Source organism: Falco punctatus (genome assembly GCF_963210335.1).
Source record: "Falco punctatus genome assembly, chromosome: 7".
Taxonomy (NCBI): domain Eukaryota; kingdom Metazoa; phylum Chordata; class Aves; order Falconiformes; family Falconidae; genus Falco; species Falco punctatus.
Window position 1 is genome coordinate 23,772,542 of NC_137587.1, and position 22,967 is coordinate 23,795,508.

Sequence of the window (22,967 nt, forward strand, 5' to 3'; positions counted from 1 at the left end):
CCTAGTTAACAACATAAACCATTAATGTATTTTATTTCAGTTCTGTATCACTGGCTTTTCAATTTTTCGTTGGGGTAAAACTGACTTTTTACGCATCTATTCAACATTTAGATAGTGCATTGCTGTTCCCAAATGCAGCAAAGGTGAATTAGCAACTGCAAGTCACAGCACTGTGTAAACAGCAAATTGTTTCACCGTATAGCCTTCACAGAGGAAGGTTCTGGAAGTGGCTGCACAAGCAGCATGTGCTGCAGTTCATGCTATAGCTACCCCTGAATAAAAGGCTTAATTAATCTTTTATCAAAGAATAGGTTAATTTGATTTTACCAATTATTGTCATTTAAGCATACCCACGGGACGTGCTGCAAGCTCAGAATAGTTACATATGCAGGCTGTCCCCAGTTTTTTTCCGCCCAGTTATGGGTAAGAATATACTACATGAGAAGTACTTCCAGGCCATTCCCAGGTATGTTGTTCTCTCTTGCAGCTCAAAACTGCTGCAAGTCAACACAAGCTGCCCCCAGGCATTCTGGGAATCCAACATTGTAGTATCACAAAAAATACAATTTAAATTGCCTTAGAAGTGAGATTGTAATAGCAGTAGGTGAAATCTAGTCATTTACTATCTAGGTATTTGGTAGGAATCTTGTTACCAATACTTGACTGGAAAGTTTGTTATTTTACTTAGTTCCTTTATCATCCTGAAGTATAGTCCCATTTCAAATAACGGCCTTTCAAAGAAGAGATGGACACATTTCATAGTTTGAAGTTAGGTGATGTTGATTATGCGGGGATGAAAACTAGATTTAAAAAAAATATTCCTTTTTTAAAAAAAAATCCTGTCTTTCCAACCACACCCATTCCTTTGTTAACATTAGGATTTCTGTGAAATAAAAATAGAAGGGAAACTTTTTAGTTGCAGAGTAGCAACTAGTTCTGCCAAGTTTTTCAAGGACAGGAAACCAAGCATAAACACTTGTGTTTTAACCTTGGCCAACAACCAAGCCCCACGCAGCCGCGTGCTCACTCCCCCCCCCCATGGGATGAGGCAGAGAATTGGAGGAGTAAAAGTGAGAAAACTCATGGGCTGAGATAAAGGCAGTTCAAAAGTAAAGCAACAACTGCACACACAAGCAAAGCGAACAAGGAATTCATTCAGCGCTTCCCATGGCAGGCAGGTGATCGGCCATCCCCAGGAAAGCTGGGCTCCATCACATGTAAGTTACTTGAGAAAACAAATGACCTAACAGGCAACCTTCCCCCCCTTCCTTCTTCTTCCCCCAGATTATATACTCAGGATGATGTTCTATGGTATGGAATATCCCTTTGGCTGGTTCAGGCCAGCTGCCCTGGCTGTGTCCCCTCGCAGTTTCCCGCACCCCTCCAGCCCTCTGGCTGACAGGGCCTGAGAAACTGAGAAGTCCTTGGTGCGGTTGTTACCCAGCAACAACCAAAACCATCGGTGTGCTATCAACATTGTCCCACACCAAATCCAAAACACAGCACCGCACCAGCTACTAAAAACAAAATCAATTCCATCCCAGCTGAAACCAGGACAGACATTTCTAAGAGAAAATAGTTTTTAAGCACATTCAGTGATAAAGGGTGTTATTTTTTGTGCATCTCACACAGGTATTACCTCAGCTGCCCCCCAGCAGCAGTGACAGGCTCAGGGACTCCCTGCAGCATGTGACCTGGACAGCTGCACATTCACCTAGGAGCTGTCTGGGCCACCACATGCCTTCTGGCACTGGCTTTTGGCTGAGTGGAAACCATGGCAAGGGTCCTTCTTGGGGGGGGGGGGGGGGGGGGGGGGGGGCAGGCGATGACCACTATGGAGCTCACCTCTATGGGATTTTAGGGGAACATCCTCCCTGATCGCCGAGTCAGCACTGACACTTCCCAGGGACACACCACTTCCCACTCTGAAAGGAGGGGGGGCTGCGGCACCATCTCTCTGCTCTCGCTTTTCCTTTTTGCAGATTCATGGAAAGTTCCCCACAGTGCCTTGGCACAATCCTCCACTCCAGAGCACATCTGTCAGAGCAGCACACCTTGGAGACTTCTGTACTACTCGAAGGAGGACAAAAACACCCCTGAGCATACAAATCCCCTATACTTTCCCATACCCGCTCGTTAGAAATGCAGTATGCGATGTTCTTAAAAGTACTTCTTTGCTACTTGTGTTTTTAAGTACATAATCTCCATTTTCTAATGGGGTAGACTAGTTTTTTTGATTAGTTTTCCAGCAATTACCATTGTCTAGCATTGGCCTATTACATGCATCAGCTCCATCCTTTCGTCAGTTTTTCTCCCTGCTTGTTTTGTTGGGTTTTTTTATGTTTGTGGGGGGTTTGGGTTTTGTGTGTGCACGTGTGTATCGTCTTTTTTTTTTTTTTTTTTTTCTTTAAGTTGTTCTGGAAGTGAACTGAGAATTTGCCAGTAATAACGATTGTATTTCTCCTAAAAAAAAAAAAAAAGAGAACAAAACACTTAATATTGTCTTACATTTCAGTAGATTAGTGTCACCTCTCTAGCCCTAGGATTCATTATTAACAGCTACAGGATGCTGTGGACTGTCTTTCCAAAAAGCCATGCCATAATGCTATTAGTCTTAGTTATTCCTCCAATTGACTTTGTTTGAGTATTTTTGCCATCCAACACTGAGTATCACAGGTTAGTCCAAAGCATCATTTTCACCTTTAAAAGAGGCATAATATATTTCTGAGTTAAAATTATACAGGTCACTTGCCATTTACTACAAGAAAATCCTGGGAATAAATCTGATTATATTACAGTAAAATCAAAATATTTTTCTTCTTCATCAGAAGACAGCTTTACCTCACCTGGTCAGAAACTCCTCTATTCTGCAACAGAACAGGAACATTTATGTTGCAAGCAATTTGGATGTGCAGTATTTCCAATTGCCAGTCCCAAAGTCTGCAATAAGAAGCCAGTCAGTAATCTATTTAGAACTAGTTTATTTAGAACTAGCATACAGTTCATAAATAGGTTCTGCTTCCTCCAGACTTGTGACAAAGAAGTTTCATAGTAAGCTTCTGTTTTCTATATGTTTAAGAAGCTCCCCCAAAGTCACCACTGAGAGCAAACTCTGCACCACATCTGTCATTATTTTGCACTGGAAAAAGGCATAATCTGAACTCCAGCGAAAACTGGCCAAAACAGAATCTCATATGGGATGTGAGAAAGCTGCATGCTTTTCATCATTCAAACACTAAGAGTTAACTTTTAAACATGGGGCATAAAATTTTCCATCAAATAAATACTTCAAGGAGATAGTTTTTCTACTCACATGTGCAGGGGGTTTAGATCAGGCATATATACACACAACAATTATCAGAACAATGCAGCACAATTTCCTAGTCATGACCTCCAAATCAACGTCCATTTATAGTAAAGAAATGGCAACCTGCCTATCCCTTCAGTTACCTTTAACGTTTGCGTGGTTAGGAAGTGTTTTAAACCCTCAACCTTTAAGTAGTGGGCCTCTTCAATTCTGTAATCCACAAACTCAATCCCAAATCAATTATGTGGTTTGGATTGTAGAACTATGGTTAGCCTGCTAGAGATACAAGTCAGACAATATTCACTAAGTCCCTATTTTAGTGAAGACACTCAACTTATGAGGTATTTCAAACAGTGCATAGTGCCCTCTCCAGCATTCCACAACCGTGAATTCAGGTTACCCTGCTTGTTCATCTTCAATGAAGGACTATATTTTAGGTGCAGGAAAAAAAAAAATAAAAAAAAAGAGAGAGAGATGGGAGGGGGAATAAAGCATGCAAGAAGATTCTCAAAGCCGTAACCTTTTAGCCCTGAGCAGTTTAAAGAACGTGAAGGCAGATGAGTAGGAGGAAGTTACATTGGCTGCTTTCTTGGAGTCAAGGCCATGTTTACATGAAGCAATAAAAACGTAAAAGAAAATCAATCCCTATAGAAAGGGTACTGCTTCATTTCTCCCAGCCCCTCTTATTTCAGAATAGAAGTTTCACAGATCCATGAATAAGGTGGCTTGCAGCTGGAGAGACCATGTCATTGAACCATGACAGCAGGCTTTAATTGTCAATTAGTTTCTTGGCTCTGATGTTGGCTTGCTCAATACGTTCCCTGTTTGTATCGGCCTGAAAGAGAAATTCACAGGTCATTTGCAGACTCCATGCAAAATAGTTTCAAAATTCAAACTGACATGAACTTCTGAATTGCAGGGTGTTTTCACTGTGGCAGACAGAAGGAGACCAACTTTTATAAGCTGGAAATAGTTCTTTTTCCTGCCCTAGCCAGCATATGCTGTCAATTCTGGCAGAAACTGAAGCAGGTGAAGTAGTTTTTAACCTTAAGCTGACCCTCAAAACACAGAGCAGCTTGCCTCAGCAAGTCAGGAAGGATATTAACAGAACAAGAGGATAAAAATTCCCTCTTTCCAAATGTTTAGACAGGTTAATGACCTCTACAGAGCAGCTTTGTTGCTATGGACTAGAAGTAATAGTCAAAACTGGACGTGACCTATGGGCATAAAGTCAAAATTAAAATGCCTGGGTTTAATCCACATGCCCTCCAGTGTCCTAGTGTCATATTATGGTATCTGTAAACGAAAAGCACTTTATAATTGTTTTACCATTACAAAAGTCAGCCACAGCATCTAAGCTAAACAAATGTCACAATACAGTTTTACCAAAAGGTATGATAAGCAGCTTTGAAATTCCCTGTTTATCCACCCTGCAGTGGGGAATGAGCAGGAGGGGCAATAAGCACGGAAGTAGTCTCTACCCTCACCATGAGTGGAACTCCTGAGAACTCTACCTGTGCCTAGCATCAGCCATTTCACACTTCCATCCTGCAATGGGCTAGGAAGAGGGCATTGGCAGTTCTAGCCCTTCCCTCCAGTTCTTTCCTTCCTGAACTTCCGGTCAAGGGCTGGGGAGGGGCAAGAATCTACTACAGAAAAGTGAGAACCCAACCTGTTAACACCACTTTGGAAACACACTGACCTAGCTACTAGATCATCTTCTCAGGAAAAGACAGTAATGTAAGTCACCCAGTCAAGACTATTTACTTCCCTGCTGAGTTGGAATTTTTCATATTTTTTTTTTAAAGTAAAAATAAAAAGCATCAACTCTATTCTGAAGTTAAGCCTAATACTGCTCTTTGTTTCTTTATACTGTCCTTTGGAAATTTACCCTCAACATTTTGATTCGGTTTCCACACTGTTCACTAGATTTAAGAAACAGTTATCAGCAAAAAAGGTTTAATTTAAATGTCCTGAGACAGGCTGCCAGTCTCAGAGCCCGGAATCGCACTTCTATTTTTATTGCTGTTTTGTAAAGCAATTCTAACTTGTTTACATCATATTTTAATAGTAAGACCTGATAATCAAGATTTATTCAGACCACTAAAATGAAAAAGCATCAGGCCAAAACATGTGCTTGAAGCTACCAGAAACACTACTGCTAAAACCAGTAATTCCCGCTTGCAGTTAGTTTGACCAGGAAATTTTCAGTCCACTTTATAATCTGTAAAAATTTCACACCTTGCTTTAAAACCAGATTAAATTTTCTAGTGTTCCTTAAAAAGTTTGACTTCTTTTACTTGACAATCACCTCAGATCTTCATTGTCGTTCAGTGTTCCCTGAAACTGCAGTAATCTTCCATAAGATCATGTTGATTTGCCTTATTAATACTCCAATGCCTAAATTACTAGACAAAAATTGAGATGCTGACATAGGTACAACCAGCATTTGTGTCAGCTCTGTATATTTGATAAAATTCCATTCCTCTTACTTTTAACCTTACTGGGCATTTCAGTGGTATCTTTAACTTCCCATTTTGTCTTAATACTATAATTTACATCAAGTGGTATTCACTTCTGCTTTTAAAAAATCTTTAACACACACTATTCATTAAAGGTTTAATTTCCTTTCTTAACCAGGATGCCTGTAAAAGAGCTTCCATTCATTTTCAGAATATGAGGATTTATAAAAGTAGGGTTAACTTCCTCATAAGTTCGCCTCTGAAAGAAAATTCCCCCAAATATATTTATAAATGATTCACCTGTTTTGTTAATCTTTAAAGCAATAAAAAAAATGTTACTGGCTATGACTAACTTCACATGCAGATGAAGGCAGACCATGTCCCTGAGCACCTACAAAACCTACTATTCCAAAGTCTCCCCAGCCCCAACATTAACTTGTCCGTAAGAATTAGGGCAGTGAGCTACTTGTGGTTTATTCTACATTCAATGATTATAGTGAGTTTTCCGAAATTCCAGAAGAATCTTGCTACTGTTAAAAATACCTATTCCCTACCACATACAAGATTCCCTACAAGCAACAATCCCCCAGTTATACCTCCAGTAAACGTCTGCCCTTTTGAGCTGATAAGGTGTAGTTGTTTCCAGAGTAAGCTGTGACCTGTGTATATCTAGGTTTACTGACACTCTGAAGCATTTGAATTTTCAGCTATATATCCAAACGCCAAGATGTATGCTTTGCTCCAATCACTGCAACCTAGAGGATGGTATAATCTTAATGCACATTTACTGTAAATACAGGTAGATAAGACAGTGAACCCATTCCTTATAACTTCTCTGTTACAACCTCTAAGCTGAAGGCAGAGAACACCCTTTGACACTTACCTTTACATTTATCCGGTCTATTTGTTTATTCTGGGCATCAATCTCATTGCCCATATCCAAAGCCATGTTTTTCAAATTCCCAAGAATATTTCCCACTTGAGCAAGATTTTCATCCATTTCATCTTCTCTGGCATCATTTGTTATCCTGTTCAAATAATTAAGACAATGTTTCCACGAATCAAGAACTTGCTTTTCCCTACCCTCAATTTACTTTAATAGAAATTGTTCATTGACAGGCAATGTATTCAAGCCAAGGTACATTTTCCCCCTCTTTTAAAACTCCACTTATTCCAAGCAAGCAGCCCACCAAAAATGGTACTAAGCTAGCTGCTATTACAAAAAATAGCCTTAGAATTCAAAAGAATGGCTACCAGAAGCTTAAGACATGAATTTGTCTCAAATATCTTTTATGACAGTAAGAGTACTTGGTATTTTTTAACAAGCCCCTCAATAACTGAGCATTAAGTCCTCACATCGAGAAACAGACTGATAATACCACCACTACGAAAAAAAAATGGAAGTGTAAGATAAACACTACAATACTGAAAGCACAGGTATCTCATCTCCTCTCCAAGCAGTAACAGCTCCTCCAAGCAGCAGAGAAAACTTACTATTTAACAACTTTACCTGAAATGCATCCAAAAGAAGCAGACAACTGGTAACTTAGGATTTCTGCATTTGAGATTGAGAAATATGAAGCAGCAAACCTGGTAATATATCCACCACTTGGTCCTCCAGAGTTCTGAGGCTGCTGTTGATTTATACTTCTTGGCTGCATGGATATCACATGATCTGCAGAGTTCTCTGTTCCATCTCCCCAGGTTGCTCTGTATGCTTTGCTAGCCTCGAAGTTCTTCGTCCTACTCCGTAAAAATAAGAAATCTGAGCTGCTACATCAGAAATATGGCTTCCTGACTGAAGTTCTGTATTAATCAAGGATTTTCAGAAACAAGTCTTGTGCTTTAAAGACATTAGATTTTGTATAGGCAAAGCCTTGTCTATACAATAGTGTTTCTCATGTTTGTACTCTCCAGATACAACTGGGTTACTCTAGGGACAGTGATTAATTCAGTGTTAAGCTTTAATACAAGCATGGTAATTTCCTTAAAGTAATATACTTAACCAGAAGAGGGGAAGCTTACATGGTCATATGATAAAGTTGCATTTACGACAGCAATTAGTCTAGAGTCAGGACTACTTACTTTTCAGGGAACAAATGGGGATGCAAGAAAATACTCCCCTCAAATACAAACAGCTACAGTATGCAACAAAATCATTAGTCTCTACTGATTTTTGTCAAACATTTTCTGTTGCCAAATCTTTCTTTCTAAAGTCAATGCTTCTCAGGTTAATTCTGACTATGAAATAACAGCAAATATGTTTAAATAGCTCCTTCATTCTGCAATTCAGTTATACTAACTCCACTGAAGTGGCAAATCAAATTGCTTCATGTCAGTGTACTTTCTTTAATTTTTTTTCCTCTTCTGATTTATGGTAATCTCAGAATCACAGACCCACAAAAGCAAGAGGGGAAGAAAATATAAATGAAAAAAAACCTGAATATAAATTGGGGGTCAGTTCTCATGAACTCTAAAGAACACATTTTGAGAAGAATATTCTCATGGTCACCTTGTTTGCTGGCATTTTCAGGTTTAAGATAGATAATCCAGACTCCACTGCTACTTTTCTGTCTCTTTAAAAGCCTGTGAAGGTGAGTCTGTAGTGTCTTTCAGAACAACTAACTTTGCAACTACAGGTAATCAATTTATTTATACTGCCTTTCAGTAGCTCAGATGTTTCACATTTGAAGTGTGAAATTAGCTGTAATGAAGAAATATTCCCCTCATTCTTCTGCCATTTATGTAACCAAAATAGGAAATTGTATTTCATAGGTCAGAACTTATGAAAAGTAACCTAACAGGAATACATCAAGAGGAAGAAATGGAATAATTTCCCAGTTTATAATGGAACTGTAGCACCCAGCAGAATCCTAAACAAAACTAAACTACTCAATTCTAGCTCCTGGTTACATACACAGGCTTGAAGATATCTTTATGTTTACTGCAGCTAGATCAAGCATTCTATTTTTTATCTCATTCATACTAAAGCTGCAACAGCAGGAGTGCTTTGTATGCTTGGATTCTGGATTACCGAAGTCTTAGGTGCCAGAGGTAACAGAGCAATTTATTGCATTAAAACAAGTGGCCTGAAAACTATTTGCACATCTGAAGTAGGCTACTAGAAACAGAATTGTTGCTCAAACTAAGCACAGTTAAGAACAAAGCTTCTCACCACCTGATATTTTTTTTTTTTTAAAGAGCCGTTATTCAAATTACATTCACTTTTCTCATGTTTCATTTCTATGAGAGTAAGGTATTTTGTACAACCTGTCAAACCAGCAAGGGCTCAAGCAGTTGTTGAGCATTTCCACAGCTAATGCACTCTGTAGTAACTGACATTTTCTGTTCACATGAGCATTACAACACATCACAGTCACAAGGAGACCTGCATGCAGACATCATGCATTCAGCAAGCACAAATCCAATAGAAGCACCACTTCAAACAGCTGGTTAAATGCACTAATAAGACTGACCTTGTCCTAAAATCCGCTTTCACCAGTTAAGTGAATACAGCTTCTTATCCTAGTCTTCATTTTTAGAAAGCAAGCATCAGTGTTAGGAGAGAATGGAAAAGAGAAGAAAGAATAGTAAAGACCAGCAAACAGGTAAATTGTTATTAGTACATAGATGAGAGTACTGCCAGTATTTTGTATTCTCACAAAGCTTTAATGAATTATGTAAGCCTAGGAGAAATGTGAAAAGCAATATTTAATTCAGCAACTGTTCTAATTTAGCTTTATGAAAAAAATGAAAAGCTTTGGAGATAACTGGTTAGACAAATAACTCTGACATTGACAGAAAAACTGGTGTACCAGTAGATATACATAAAGCATTCAGCTTCTTCTCTAGTGGTTTTTTCTATACATTACTGCCCATTTTGGTACACAAATTATTATTTCTTTTATTGTTATCCATTTATTGCCACAAGAGTTAAATTCTGAGCTTGCTCAGTGTTAATAAGCAGCTTAGCTTCAGTGAAATAAGACTGTCAAATACAGAAAACAAAGACCGAGTGTCAAAATGCTCAGAGTCCATCAGCCTGATAAAACTAATACAAAACAGAAAGGACACTATCCAGAGGTCAGGACAGAACTGTTTTTTCCAAGATATTAAAGCACTACGACTTTCAGCCTTGGAGTCCATGTTCCCATCTATCCTAAGTGATTCAAAGTATTATTCTGTTGGATAAGCAGACTCAGCTACACCAAGGAATTTTTACCTAAATTTCTTCTATCTCTCAGTTGAATGACAATGTTTTTTGCTCATGCTTACAGAGCAAAAGTGAACACACCCACTATTCACTTCAGTGGTCAAACTCTTAACTTATTTCTCCTTCAGCTGGAAGAACTATGATCCCATCCAACTCACACAAATTGATTTGATACTTTGGCTAAACAAAGCTAGCACACCTCTAAATAAAATAGTTTTCCTTATAATACTGATTTCTGATCATTGTTTGTACTTCTAAACACCTAAACAGCATCAATCAAGTGCCATAGAAAAGATCAGATTAATCTTAACTGACTTGGATGTGGTAGCTGTAACACTGATGTTATAGAGGTAGTTTATGTAGTACCAGTGAGAGATTAAAAGCTTTAACATCGTCTGTTCTCCTACTCTTCCTCACTACAGCATGAAAAATTTTTAAATGCCTAGAGAATCAATATTACTTTCCTTCTCCAAAACATGTTTTCCTGCTTTTAAGTTAGTACCAAAGTACTTTAGTGAAAAAATTATTTTTGGAGTCAAATTTCTAACAGACAAGCATTTAAATATAGCTGTTTGCAGTCCAACTTGGTCTCATCTGTATGGACATTGATAGTATTCCATTAACTATAAGCCTTAAGGTGATTCGGGCACAATTGTGCAGGATGTTATACAGCAGCTATATTTACAGTGAAAGGGGCATAGTATACAGTTAGATGCAAGCAAGCTTTAGCTACTCTCATACAATTCTAATAGGATGCAGCTCTATGATCCAGAATAGTTGACCTTCCTACAGATCCAGCATTTTTTAATTAGCTCTTTCATTAGCAACCATCTCCCATACAGTAGCTATTGGGAATATTCTAGAACGTCAGACAAAAGTACCAATTTAACTGACCTGTTACAAGGACAGACACAGAGCCCACAACATTTGTTGAGCTCTGTCAGTGTCTTCTCAGCTTCTCTCATATCCTTATTTATCTGGTCCATACCTTCTTCTATGCGATTTAGTTGTTCTAGAAGAGAAACAAGTAACCTGAATAAACAGATTGGGGGAAGGTGGGGGATATTAATATTTCTCAAGCAGGAATTTCTAAGTTTCAGTTCTATCTTTACACCAAAACTAATGCCTTTTTTCTTTCCTGCCTTCTGGGACTTAAATTTTTTCTTTTGTTATTATTATTTCTTAAAAAGATACCGAGTAGTAAGTTTTGTTTACTACATTAAAGATACTTCGCCCCTATTCTTAGGGCAGCACTTCCGTTGCTGCTTTTAAGAGTAAATGCAGACAGTTACATTCATGCTGTGGTGGAAAGGATGGGCTTCTGTAGCGGAGCTGTATTACTTGTAACTAACATGATCTCTCAACTACTTAAAAACCTCTTTTAAATACTGCACACGGGAATAACTGATCAGCAAATTTCATGTTCACATAAGTAGTCTTTAATAAGCCTTTAGCTTCAGCAACAACTCTTGAATGATAATCCTTTTTTAGTCACAAAATTTATTTTTAGTATTAGAGAAGGAGGAAGAACTCACCTCCCTGTTCATCCAGCATGGTAATAGTTTTGATACCAACATCCTGGGACTGCAGAAACAAAAACAGATTTCAATACAGCAGTGCTAAATCAGCAGGTCTCTATAGGAAATTTGATAAGGCAACCAAGTTTGTAATAAAACACTATCCTAAGAATACATTCTGCAGTAAAATTATGCTAAGTTTCAAATTAGACCCTATGTTAGGCTGACAATCTCACCTGTTACACTATCTCAATCAGTGGGTTCTTGTGAGTTTTTTTCATATTAAAACAAGATGATAACATTAATTGTAATAGATTGAACTATGACAATATCAAGCTAAAAAAGGAAACCTAGCTGTGCCTTGTTCTGAAAAGTAGTATTTAGTTTGTTCTTTATCCCTACGCCCTTCACTAGGGCTGACAAGGCCTTTAGTCCTAGAAGACAGAGTAAGACAAAGCAAAACAAAGCCTGCAAAACCATTCTTGAGAATTCAGCAGAAGAGATCAGGAAGAGAATAGCTGTTCACTAGTTTTAGAGGCAAGCAAAACAAATCAGCATTGAGGAATATATCATAGTACTGCCTCAAAGTCTCGAGAATCTAGCGTGCAAGTCACACCAATGCTTTACCATAAACTGGCAACATACAGCTGTATGGTAGGAGTTATTTTAGTTTCTAGGAATCACCAAACTATAATATCAGGAGAAATTATGGTGGCTCATTACATGTTCTTAACGTTTGTGTTTGAGAAGCATTCATTAGGCTATGCTGGTTCAAATGCCTCACTGACAACAGTAGCATCCTCAGTTCCACAGCAGCCTGCTACCTGGACTGTGAATACAGGCTCTAAAGCAGTAGTGACCAAACACTTTAGGCTCCTTATTCACAGGATTTTTTTTTTAATGTTCTCACACTCACAATAAATTGTCTCAACTCTTCAGCATTAGAAGTCTGGACATTAGCTTTGAAAGGCATTATTGCTTAGCCTCTGGATTCCCATTTGTCTATGGCATATCCAAGTACCAGCAAAACTGTCCTGCTGAACCAGTCAAGCTTTGTTAAGTCTACCAGAGCTGACTACCAACCATCCTATTTTACTCCCTACCAACAACATGTTCTGTTTTTTTTTCAAGTTACAGTATCAAAATTATCAAGTCATTTTTGCAATGGGGCATGCACACCACAAGTATAGAGGAACAGATTTCTCACACGTCATGTAAATGAACGCAAAATACAGATTTAAGTCATGTACAAGGGCGTTAAAGAGTTTAACCAGCATACTTAACTACCTTTAAAGTTAAAACTGATTAACAGATTGTAGTAAGGTGTATGTAGAACTATTTTTGTTCAGAAACAAACCCCACCCTCTACTACCTGACCCAACTGAGCTCCACCCTCCTCCTCAAAAAGACATTTTCACACTGTTCACAAGCAAAGTGAGCTCAAAGACAAATGGAAGACGTTAGGAGAAGCAAGTGATGCAGCAGCCAAAGCCATAAATGACCATCACAGAATATTTTTTATGACTGATCTGTAGCATTTGGAGATTAGTCCATTCTGCTTAGGAGGGAAACAGGTAAAAAGAATACTGATCCTTGAATTTACATAGTGTGAAAAACATTAGGTTTAAGTCATTCCGACCCTACTACTAAATTAGATCAGCAACTTCTAATAATGAAATATGTATCTCAGTTTGAGAAAGACAAAAAAGTGATTAAGATGACTTCATGATAGTTAACATGCTGCCTCTTATACTAAAATTAGTAAATACCCAGGGAATGCAAAAGCTTTTCCTCACCTCAATGGCCAAGCCAAGAATCCTCCTTGTGCTTTCCAAAGACTAGAAAGAGAATTTTCAATGAGTGTGTTAACAGTACATATCAGTGTCTGAAAAGCTTTTTTACCAGTTCATTGCAGTAAGGCAACTAGTATACAGAGGTTCATCAGCCTATTTGTAATACACACTACAACACAATCATACTGGCAGCACATCAGAGATGTTTTTTCAGTAGCATAACCCCTTGGTTTTTAGTACTTGCTCATACTTTGCTTATCCCATCTGAAAGTCACTATGAAACAAAATATATTCAAATGAATTTTAGTTAATTAAAACAGTCATGAAGTATCAACATGATTACAAATAGTTCAGGTACCCAGCCTGTGTTGTCTCAGTAATCATGACTGGGTGATCACTACTCAGTCAAGTAGGTGGCTTTACAATTAAGAAGTTTAAATCCATTCTTACTTTCAGGAAGGAGTAGTCTTTGCTCTGGCATTTAACGAGTAAAGCAAGAGTTTGAAACATTTGAATACCCTTGCAGAATCACTACCTTAGACTGCCTTTATTTTAAAAAGATACTGCAATCTTGGCAGGTAAGTACTGTAATCCTAGATGGCCTCCTATAATATTTACCTCATCAGTGACCTGGTTGGCCCTCAGCTGAATTTCTTCATGCGATAGTTCAGCCATGATGAGGAACTATTACTTCAAGTAGTCACGTTAAATAGAATCTTCCCCCTGTAACAAGAGATACCAGTTAAGCATCAGAATTACCTTTTTATCAGTATTTTCGGTTTAAACTGGAAGACAGTTCAAAGAATGAGAGCCTATACATTTCATTCCGCTTGGTACAACACCTGGTTAGGACTAGAATGCACTGAAAGAATTACTCAACTGATATGACCTAAGAGAGGAGCTAAGAAAAACGTAGGAATAATCAGTAGGTAAAATAGTTTCCTTTCCAAAAGACTTTCTGAATATTCTATTATTGTTAGTTTAGGGTACAAATCAGGAAGTATGTCTTAAAAAAGCTTCTCCATGTTGGAAAAGCACATTCATTTACCCAATAATCCATAAAGAAATTCATTAAGGCATTTAATTACTAGCATAAAACTTTAAGTGTTCTTCCTCTTCCCTTTGAGGGAATTCAGACAGAAGGGAAAACATTTTCACTGCCCAAGTACCACCTAAAATGGTTCCAGTAACACTCCAGAAATAATTAATTCTTATGGTATGGTGAATCCTTCAAATGCAAATGGATCAGCAGAAGTTTTAAATGGTACATCTGCAACTCCAGCAAAGGTTTTTCACATCTACCTTTTTCGTAATAAAGAAAGGATCAAGATTCTGATAACTGAAGTCCCAACACACCATGATTTAACCTTTGCTAGAAACAGGAGATACATTTTTGCCTGAGGAGACAAGGGAAAAAAGCAAGCCCATCAATAACTGTATTCTTATCAGAGCCAAGAATCTGTATTTTTTTGGAGGAATGGTAGTAAAGCCAGCATTCCTACCAACGGGAATATAGAGCACCCAGGCTATACAAGTATTTAATGAGATAGCACATAAGCTGAGAATAAGAGGTTTTTTAATCTATTAATTTTCCCTTAACTTTAGATTAACCCTTGCTCTTTCACCTTAGTAGCTTCCCATTAAGTTCACATTATCCCTTGAGATCACTCCAAATATCCTGCTTGACTCTATGTTCCATTTTTCCCTACAAGGTCAATATTTTCTAAGACATAAAATTAGTAACTGCCCCTAGAAGGGCAATTTATGCAGACTCGCCCAGCTATTAGCTAGACAACAGCTCTTTGCAGGACATGTGCAGACCTCCAACAGTCAACTGTCGTCAAGACACCTAATCCCTTACAGCTGAAGGATGCAGAGAATACTTCAGCAGGTCTGACATATCTCCTCAGCCTATGACAGGAGCTCTAGGAGGTTTTTATAAGTAGGTGTCAACAAATGTTATTTTGTGTCTGACTTTTTTTTTTACATGATGGCATTCTCACACAAGGTCTCTAATGCTCAGTTTGCAGTAGTCCAATATCATTATATAATCAGTGACTTACCTTTTCATTCACAGCCTTAAGCTCCTTCCATAAAGTTTATTTTGGGCACCTCAATCCTAACTTTGAGTTTGAGAATGCCCTTCAAGCTGGTTTACACAGCTAAGGACTAGTAAAGCAAGGACAGGGAGGAAATGACCTATTTTTGCACTGGAAAGTGCTATCAAGCTGGTTCTTTGGATGAAAATCTCACATTTATTTAATATTCAGAAACAGGATAAGATTTCAATTATATAGTTGCACCAAAGCAGCAATATCTCAGTTACTGTAATTATTGCAGGCTTGGCCAGCCTTTCCCTACTTTGGTTGCTACGGTTAGGTACTTCTGCAGCTTGGAGCCATAAAACATATCACATCCCTTTTGCTCTGCAAGATGAGATGTCCCCACCCTCTGAATATAACAGCTTCCCAACAATTCCACTGTAATTGCAGAATAGGGCCAGAAATGCAGCTGTATTCCCAGAGTGAGCTGCAGATTTCTTTTTCAGCAGCCCTGGTGTCCCACTTCCCTTTGCAGCTGTGGGTTCAGGCTACCTAGGAGTTCACGTACCAGCATAAGCATAACCGATGGCTGTATGATGTAATCCCAGCTCAGAGGCTGTAATCGAGTTACTGAAGAGCCACATTGCAGCCAACACTACACAATAACAGTTTCTTGAGGCAAGGGAATGACACGCCTGTTCCCAAAGACTGAAGTACATACTTGATAGTTGCACACCTAATTGAAATAGCTGCATATAGTAGATGCCTTCATTGCAAGATATCTCTAAAGAAGTTATAACACCCAAGATGAGGCCCCTTGTTTTGAAATAATAGCTCAACTATTCCAAAAGAACACAGCATACATACATAAAGGATATGCATTAATCTTTCTGCCTAGGAATAGTAAGCACCCATTGAGGTATCCAGCTCTTAAGCTAATGGCATATGATAACATGATTTTATATCCAAGGTATTAAGATTCCTTAATAAAGACAAAATATTCAGGGAGAAAATATTCAATATGGCTAAAGTATTCCTGGCATATATTTTTATTATAATGCACGATTCGCTAAGGCAAGCATTTATTTTAATATCAATGCTCAACATCTAGTGGCTTTCCCTCTCCTACCATTTTAAAAATCCGAGTTGCAATGTAAAAAAAAAAAAGAGACTTTAGAATTATATTACAACAATAATCTGCTATTTTAGTTTATTTTCTCTCTGAAGTGGAAAGTTTTAAACATGAAACTAATATGTCTACATATATATATAAAGTAGAACTCCTTCAAAGAAGGAAGTTTGTCAGCTGTATTTACTTTGTTATCAAGAAGTTCTCTGCAGAATATACTCAGTTACCAAACTGCAAGGATTAAACATATTCCAGCACAACTCCCCCTCTACCTCTTGTGTAGGAAAACATGGCACCTACAGAGTATGCATAACTAAGCTTGCTACAAAAATACCTTTTCTTGAAGTAATGGGCCTCATAAAACTTTTCTACCAGGAAACTTAGAAGACTAACACATTCATCATAACTATGACTGTCAGCCATCATCACTATCCTAAAAAGGAAGATTCATCAAAAAAACAAGAGCATCAAGGTAATGAACACAGGACCTGCAAATGATAAGAATCTCTCTTTTCTGCTGTGTTTTATTTTGGAGATTGCAGGGGCAGAAAGAGTGCTTTGAAATTGCAATTCCAGCCACAAGCTTTAGATAAGATGTTATGTCTTCATAAGACTATTCATATTATGCTTAGCCATCCTACCAACTCACTATTATAATGCATATTAAAATTAGGATATTATGGTCCAAGCCAGTTGAGGATGGATTAGACTTAAGTTACTTCTATCTTTTGGACAAGAGGAACAATGAGGTAAGGCAAATAAATTTGTCTGCACAATCTTTTTTCCATTTACTACACATTCAATCATGGCTCCTGAAAAGCCTTACATTCACTCTCTTATGTGAAACTTGGGTAGGACAAGGATGAGGAAAACACACAGCAAAGGTGATTTAACAGAACTGTTTAAAACCTCGAGGTACTTCCTGCAAGAAAACAAGGGACATGACGGGCACTTCTGAGCTGGTTTTAGCATTGTGCCAGACCCATTCAAAGAATCACTGGCTTAGAGATCTTTATTTGGTTAATCAACACAATCACACAGCAGCTGAAGCATCTTAGTAGGTTCTTGGTCTAACTTGAAAAAACTGGAAGGTGACACAGACTGATGTGAACTACGGCTACATTAGCAGTAGGGTGATCCTGTGAGAGTACAGTGCAAGCTTTTGTTTGGGGAAAGTGCTGCTCACATTACCACATTTCAGCTGGATCAGTCACAAGTATTTAATCAGAGTTCTGCCCCTACCCCAGCTACTGAATTGAGAGCTAACACCTGCCAAGCCGTAATTTTCTTAAGACTGAGTGCAACAGCAGCACCATTACTGCATACTACTGCAGCAGGCTCATTTTATCCAACAGCAGCTCTCTGGCTGGGATTCCCTGACAACAGATACATTAAAAACTTTGAGGGGAAAAAAAATTAAGCATCTGAATTGACAGAGCCTCAAGATCAAAGTACTGTTTTCTGCAGCCTGCAACAACAGTCATCTTTGCCACCTGTCTCCCCAGACCACACAGTAAAAAATTAACATAAAATCTTTCTTTGTGGTCTCTGTCATTGGTCTAAGATACTCCACTGAACCACTAAGGGTTTTTCTTACAAGTGTTTTTTTTCCATCAGAATTACTTGTAAACTGGCTGCCAGCTATTTACGCCAACACTCAGCTTCCAACATAAACAAGTTTCAAAAGCCACAATAACAGTGAGGTTGCGTAGTCTTTTCAAGGGTTTTTCAATCCCAATAACCTCCTGAGGCTTATAAAACACTTCCAAGATAATGAAATCTATAGTAGACAATTTACATGCAGTTTGAATCTGCTTTTCTTCAGCACTAGCTGAAAAGCAATTCTAAGGATTATTAGCTCTAGGAAAACAAAAAATTACTTCCTTGTTTTACAACAGTTACAGCATACTCAGGCTGTGCTACCCAAAGCACTCAAAAATTCATAAGAACTTTTTGTCTTACCAATCTTTGTGAATTTGCACCAACTGCAGGGCACCACAAGGCATAGGAAAGTGCTTTTTCAACTGCAACTACACAGTCCGCACCTGGATAGGGCTGCAGGCAGGAAGAGGCTGCCATCCCTGGAAGCGTTCAAGGCCAGGCTGGATGTGACCTTGAGCAACCTGGTCTAGTGGAAGGTGTCCCTGCCCGTGGCAGAGGAGCTGGAACTAAATGATCTTTAAGGTCTCTTCCAATCCAAACCACCATGATTCTATGGTGACAAGTTTTCTTAAACCAGACAGGTCTACTTGCACCAGACCAATGAATTGTTCTGATTGCTTGCACTTTTTGCACTTTTTTGCCCTCCATCTCTGGCTAACATGCAGCTGTTTTGTGCCTCTGACAGGCTTAATGCCCTTCAGAAACTTGTCATAGATCCATCACAGTTGCTAAATATCATAAATTAAGTCCTTATTCAGCACCTGGGGGCCCTCTATTTGAACCTAGCCCCCTCTCTATCAAGTAATGCTTCTAAAACAATATCACAAACTTTTCTTCCTCCTTCACTGATAACTTTTTTGATAACATTGATAACAATGATAACATTTCCTTTTTTTCCTGTTAAAGATATTTTGATAATATCAATAGCACACAGCAGGCTGTGCCTTGGTGCCTGGTTCCACAGATGGAGAATAAGAGGTCTGCAATTTTCTTCTGAGCAGTAAATAAAGTGACAGAAGAAGAAACTGGCATAGTATTTGTGGCCATGGAAGACAATAGCTATGAGAGCTGGAAGTTGGTGTACGTTTATCTCTTTAATGCCAAAACACCATAAGGCATATTAAGTTTGCTTTAAGAATAATTTTTTTTCTCTCTCAAAAGAGCTATTTCCAAGCTGTGAATGAAAACCACAACTCCTACAACATGTTATAGCAAGACTCCATGCTTATATCTTCACATTGTTTTCCTCTTCAAAGTCTAGCAAAAGTTTTTGGCAGTCAGGAACTAAATGTAGGAGAGTTGAGTGGAAAGCTTTCATACATTATGTTCAAGTTAACTCATTTTTATACAGTCATGATATGAAAGAATCTTACCTTTTCTATTTCCAAATAACTATATTTGACTACCTCTTCAATTCAGATACAACTGCAAGGAAAGTAATACTTGTACTTTATTCTTTTAAAATAATCCACTAGTAAGAATACCAAAGTATTAAACCTTAAAATCCTACAATCCTCATCTGACTAGTTCTTTCCTTGAATGTTTCATATACATACCAGGAAAGAAAACTTAAATAATACCTACTAACCAATACCTCTGAAAGTATGATTGAGAAATGCAGCCTATGCCTCATTTTGTGTAATCTTAGCACAAAGGTAGAACTAAGTGACACAACCTTGTTGTTGCAGCAGTTAACTGAAAGCCAGTATCACACGAGCTATACTTTTAGCCATCAGTGAATTGGTACAGCCTCAGGTGATCATGGAATCTCTCTCGGTTCCTTCTCTTGTAAAGGAAGTTGTTGCCTTGCCCAAAAGATCATGAAATGATCGTGACAAAATCATGAAAACGTATTATTCGAAAACCATGAATGTTATATCAATGTATGAAATTTCTGTGCATTCTTGCAAAGATCAGAAGTTAGACGGTTTTCAAACTAGATTACTTAGGGCTGGGTTTTTTTTTGTTCTTCCAAATTCTTCATATCACTAGTGTAAAAGGAGTTGTTTTTTTAAACCCTTGGCTTCACACAAACAGTTATCCTACTTGTTAGTCAGCTGAAATTCAGCTCAGCTAATGCAGGGTGGTACAAGGTATCAGCACCAGAATGTACTGCCTACAAGATAAATGAATAAAGCATCTGTGACCCTGGGGAAAAAGGCCAGGGTGCAAGAATAAGACACTACTTCCATGCTTCCTGCTTTGTCTTATCTGCTTCCTGAACACACTGCACAGAGGCGATAACACAAAGAATAGGCTCTAGTAATGCCACCTCCTCTGTGGAGTGTGTGCAGTTCTATACTTGTCTCAACAATTCATTTCTGTTCCTGGAAAAGCCTCGTGATACCTCCTCCAAATTAGTTACTGGCCAATACAAACCAACAATCAACCCTAGATCCACATACAGACAGTAACAAATCCTACTTTTTTCTAATGACACAAACTGTGCTATATAATAATGTACCTCAAAAACGGCAGAGCAGAGGAAGTCAGGCATATAGTTTGGTCACTAGACTGTCAGCAAGCAATTAATTATTGCTCAAGTCAATGAATCAAGCAATTGACATTACAGGAGGCTTTTCCTTTATCCCTAAACACATTCCTACAGAGCTGTTCTCTCTGCAGCACAAAATCTGGTTTGTTTATGAAGGAGAAGTAAAGCAATACCCAGCTGCATAGTTCTGAATGCTGAGCACCTACCATCCTTTTTAAAAGGGTGAAAAAGAGGAAGGTAAACAGCTAGAGAAGTTGTATAAAGAAATTTCCAAAGTTTCCTTAGCTCATTTTCTTAGGTCATCAAATCACGTGTGTTGATTTGATAACTTCTGTTGTGCAAAACACAAACGAAAGTGAAAAAAGGAGAAAGAAAAAATGAAAAATAAAGCTGACCCTTCATTAGCTTCCCAGAAGCGCCAAGGGCATCAAGATGTACAACGAAGAGAAGCACAAAAGTACAGATTAATCTCGGTGCTTATTGCTCACCACGTACCACAACAGCACCTCACCGGCGAGTCTCAGGGCCGCATGACACCCAAGGCGAGGAGGGCGTACCAAGAGGAGGTGTTTCTGCTGTACCCTCCCGACAGCCCAACCCCGGGGCCCTCGCCAGGCAAGAAAACCACCTGGAAACAGCACCGAGGGCCCCCGCCGAGGAGGGTCGACGCGGCCTCCGGCACGGAGAGCCTGAGGCGGGGGCCTGTGGGATCCCCCGGGGGGGCCCGCCCCGCGCCCCGCTACCCCGCGCAGCCCAGCGGGCCCGGCCACCGCGGCAGAGCGGCACCAGCTGGGCTAGCGCGGCCGCCCCGCCCCACCCCGCAGAGGCCCCCGCCGGGCTGGGCCCGCCCCGCACGGGGCACTGCGCGGCAGGGAGGCTGCCGCCGACCGGAGCCGCCAGCCGTCTGCCGCGCCCGGGGCGCAGGGAGCCAGTAAGCCGCAGCTACCGCACACCTACCAGCCCCGCCGCCGCCGCTCTCCAACCGCGCCGCGCTGTGGCGAACCGCCCCCTCAAGAGCCCATGTCCCGCCCGCGCCGGTGCCGAGCGCCGACCCGCCAGCGCGTCGCTGCCCGCCCCCCGGAAGCGGAGCCCCGCACCGCCCCCCGGAGGCGGCGCCGCGGGCCGCTCCCGACGTGGCGGGAGGACGCAGGCGCGCCGGGCGCCGCGGGCAGCCTCCGAGCACCCGGCGTGGCGCCGCGCGACGGCTCGTGCGCACGCGCCAGCGCCCGCCCCTGGCCGTGGCAGGTAGCGCGCGGCCCGGCCTCGGTGGCGGCGGGCGCGGTGGGACCCAGCGCCGGGCAGAGGCGGCCCGGTGGCTCCCGGCCGGGGATGGCTGCGGGAAGCGCGTCCGCCCCGTGCTTGTCACCAGGAGGAGAGCAGGGGCAGAAGGGGAAACTGCTGCTGGGAATGACAGATCCTGTCTTCCATAGCCTTTCCTGAGACGTGAGCCTTCTTGGGTGCGGTGACTCCTCCCTGCCAGCAGCTCTCGCGGCATCAAAGCCGCTCTTTGAGCCTGTAGAGTCAGATAATCGTTTAGGTTGGAAAAGACCTTTGAGATCATCGAGTCTAACCATTAACCCAGGACTGCCAAGTCCACCACTAAACCCTGTCCCCAAGCACTGCATCTAGATGTTTTTCAGACACCTCCAGGGATGGTGGTTCCACCACCTCTCTGGGCAGCCTGTTCCAATGCTTGACCACCTTTTCAGCAAAGAAATATTTCCTAACATCCAATGTAGACATCCCCTGGTGCAACTTGAGGCCATTTCCTCTTGCCCTGTCCCTTGTTATCTGGGAGAACAGACCTGCCCAGACCTGCCTACAGCCTCCTTTCAAGTGGTTGTAGAGAACAGTAAGGTCCTCCTTGAGTCTTCTCCTCTCTGGACTAAACAATGCCAGTTCCCTCAGCCAATCCTTGTAAGACTTGTTCTCTAGATGCTCTTCCAAGGTTCCTCTTCCAGTAAAACCGCTGTGATCTTGGACCCAGGCCTTGTTTTCCCTCTGTGTATGCTCAGAGCTGCTGCGGACTTTGGCTCCTAGAAAGGCCCAATAGACTAAGGCTTATTGCACCCTGCACCGCCTGGGTGCAATCACATGCACTTGTCCCTCTGTCTCCCGAATCGCTGCTGGAACAGCTTTTTCAGACGCAGCTGCCCCGGCAGGGCTGGCCCAGCACGACCGCAGCGGCTTCTCGCTGCTGAGGCACCTGCCGCCTTCAGCGCCCGCTTTTCAGAGTGGTAGCGCGTGGCGCTACGTGTATTTACGGCGCTCCGTTTCCAGATGATAACAACGTCTGTTACCTTTGTCGGCTGGATAACGCCCCTGACTGACAACAAGCGCCGCTGCCC

The 22,967-nt window shown here is 40.5% G+C and overlaps 1 protein-coding gene across 5 annotated transcripts; it reads right to left on the bottom strand.

Annotated features, from left to right (window-relative positions):
- Positions 1 to 2,964: 2,964 nt before the first annotated feature.
- On the bottom strand, positions 2,965 to 22,938 carry SNAP23 (synaptosome associated protein 23). 5 transcript variants are annotated; one of them, XM_080397719.1, is made up of 8 exons: positions 22,920 to 22,938; positions 13,911 to 14,015; positions 13,296 to 13,337; positions 11,518 to 11,566; positions 10,877 to 10,994; positions 7,360 to 7,512; positions 6,653 to 6,797; positions 2,965 to 4,142 (listed from the first exon to the last, which is right to left on the bottom strand). In XM_080397719.1, the coding sequence occupies exons 2-8, from the start codon at positions 13,965 to 13,967 to the stop codon at positions 4,077 to 4,079; spliced, it is 630 nt and encodes a 209-aa protein (XP_080253845.1). In that variant the 5' UTR covers positions 13,968 to 14,015; positions 22,920 to 22,938; the 3' UTR covers positions 2,965 to 4,076. The 5 variants fall into 5 exon arrangements, with proteins under 5 accessions (XP_080253845.1, XP_080253841.1, XP_080253842.1 ...); XM_080397715.1 differs by lacking the exon at positions 22,920 to 22,938 and adding an exon at positions 21,577 to 21,722; XM_080397716.1 differs by lacking the exon at positions 22,920 to 22,938 and adding an exon at positions 21,115 to 21,345.
- Positions 22,939 to 22,967: the final 29 nt, after the last annotated feature.

Bases quoted from the DNA above. Each gene is read 5' to 3' on its own strand.
- SNAP23 (XM_080397719.1), bottom strand. From the start codon at position 13,967: ATGGCTGAACTATCGCATGAAGAAATTCAGCTGAGGGCCAACCAGGTC. The intron at 10,995-11,517 runs GTGAGTTCTTCC...TTTCTCTTCTAG, and splicing joins CATGCTGGATGAACAGGGAG to AACAACTAAATCGCATAGAA. The intron at 4,143-6,652 runs GTAAGTGTCAAA...TTTCTCTTTCAG, and splicing joins TAGACCGGATAAATGTAAAG to GCCGATACAAACAGGGAACG.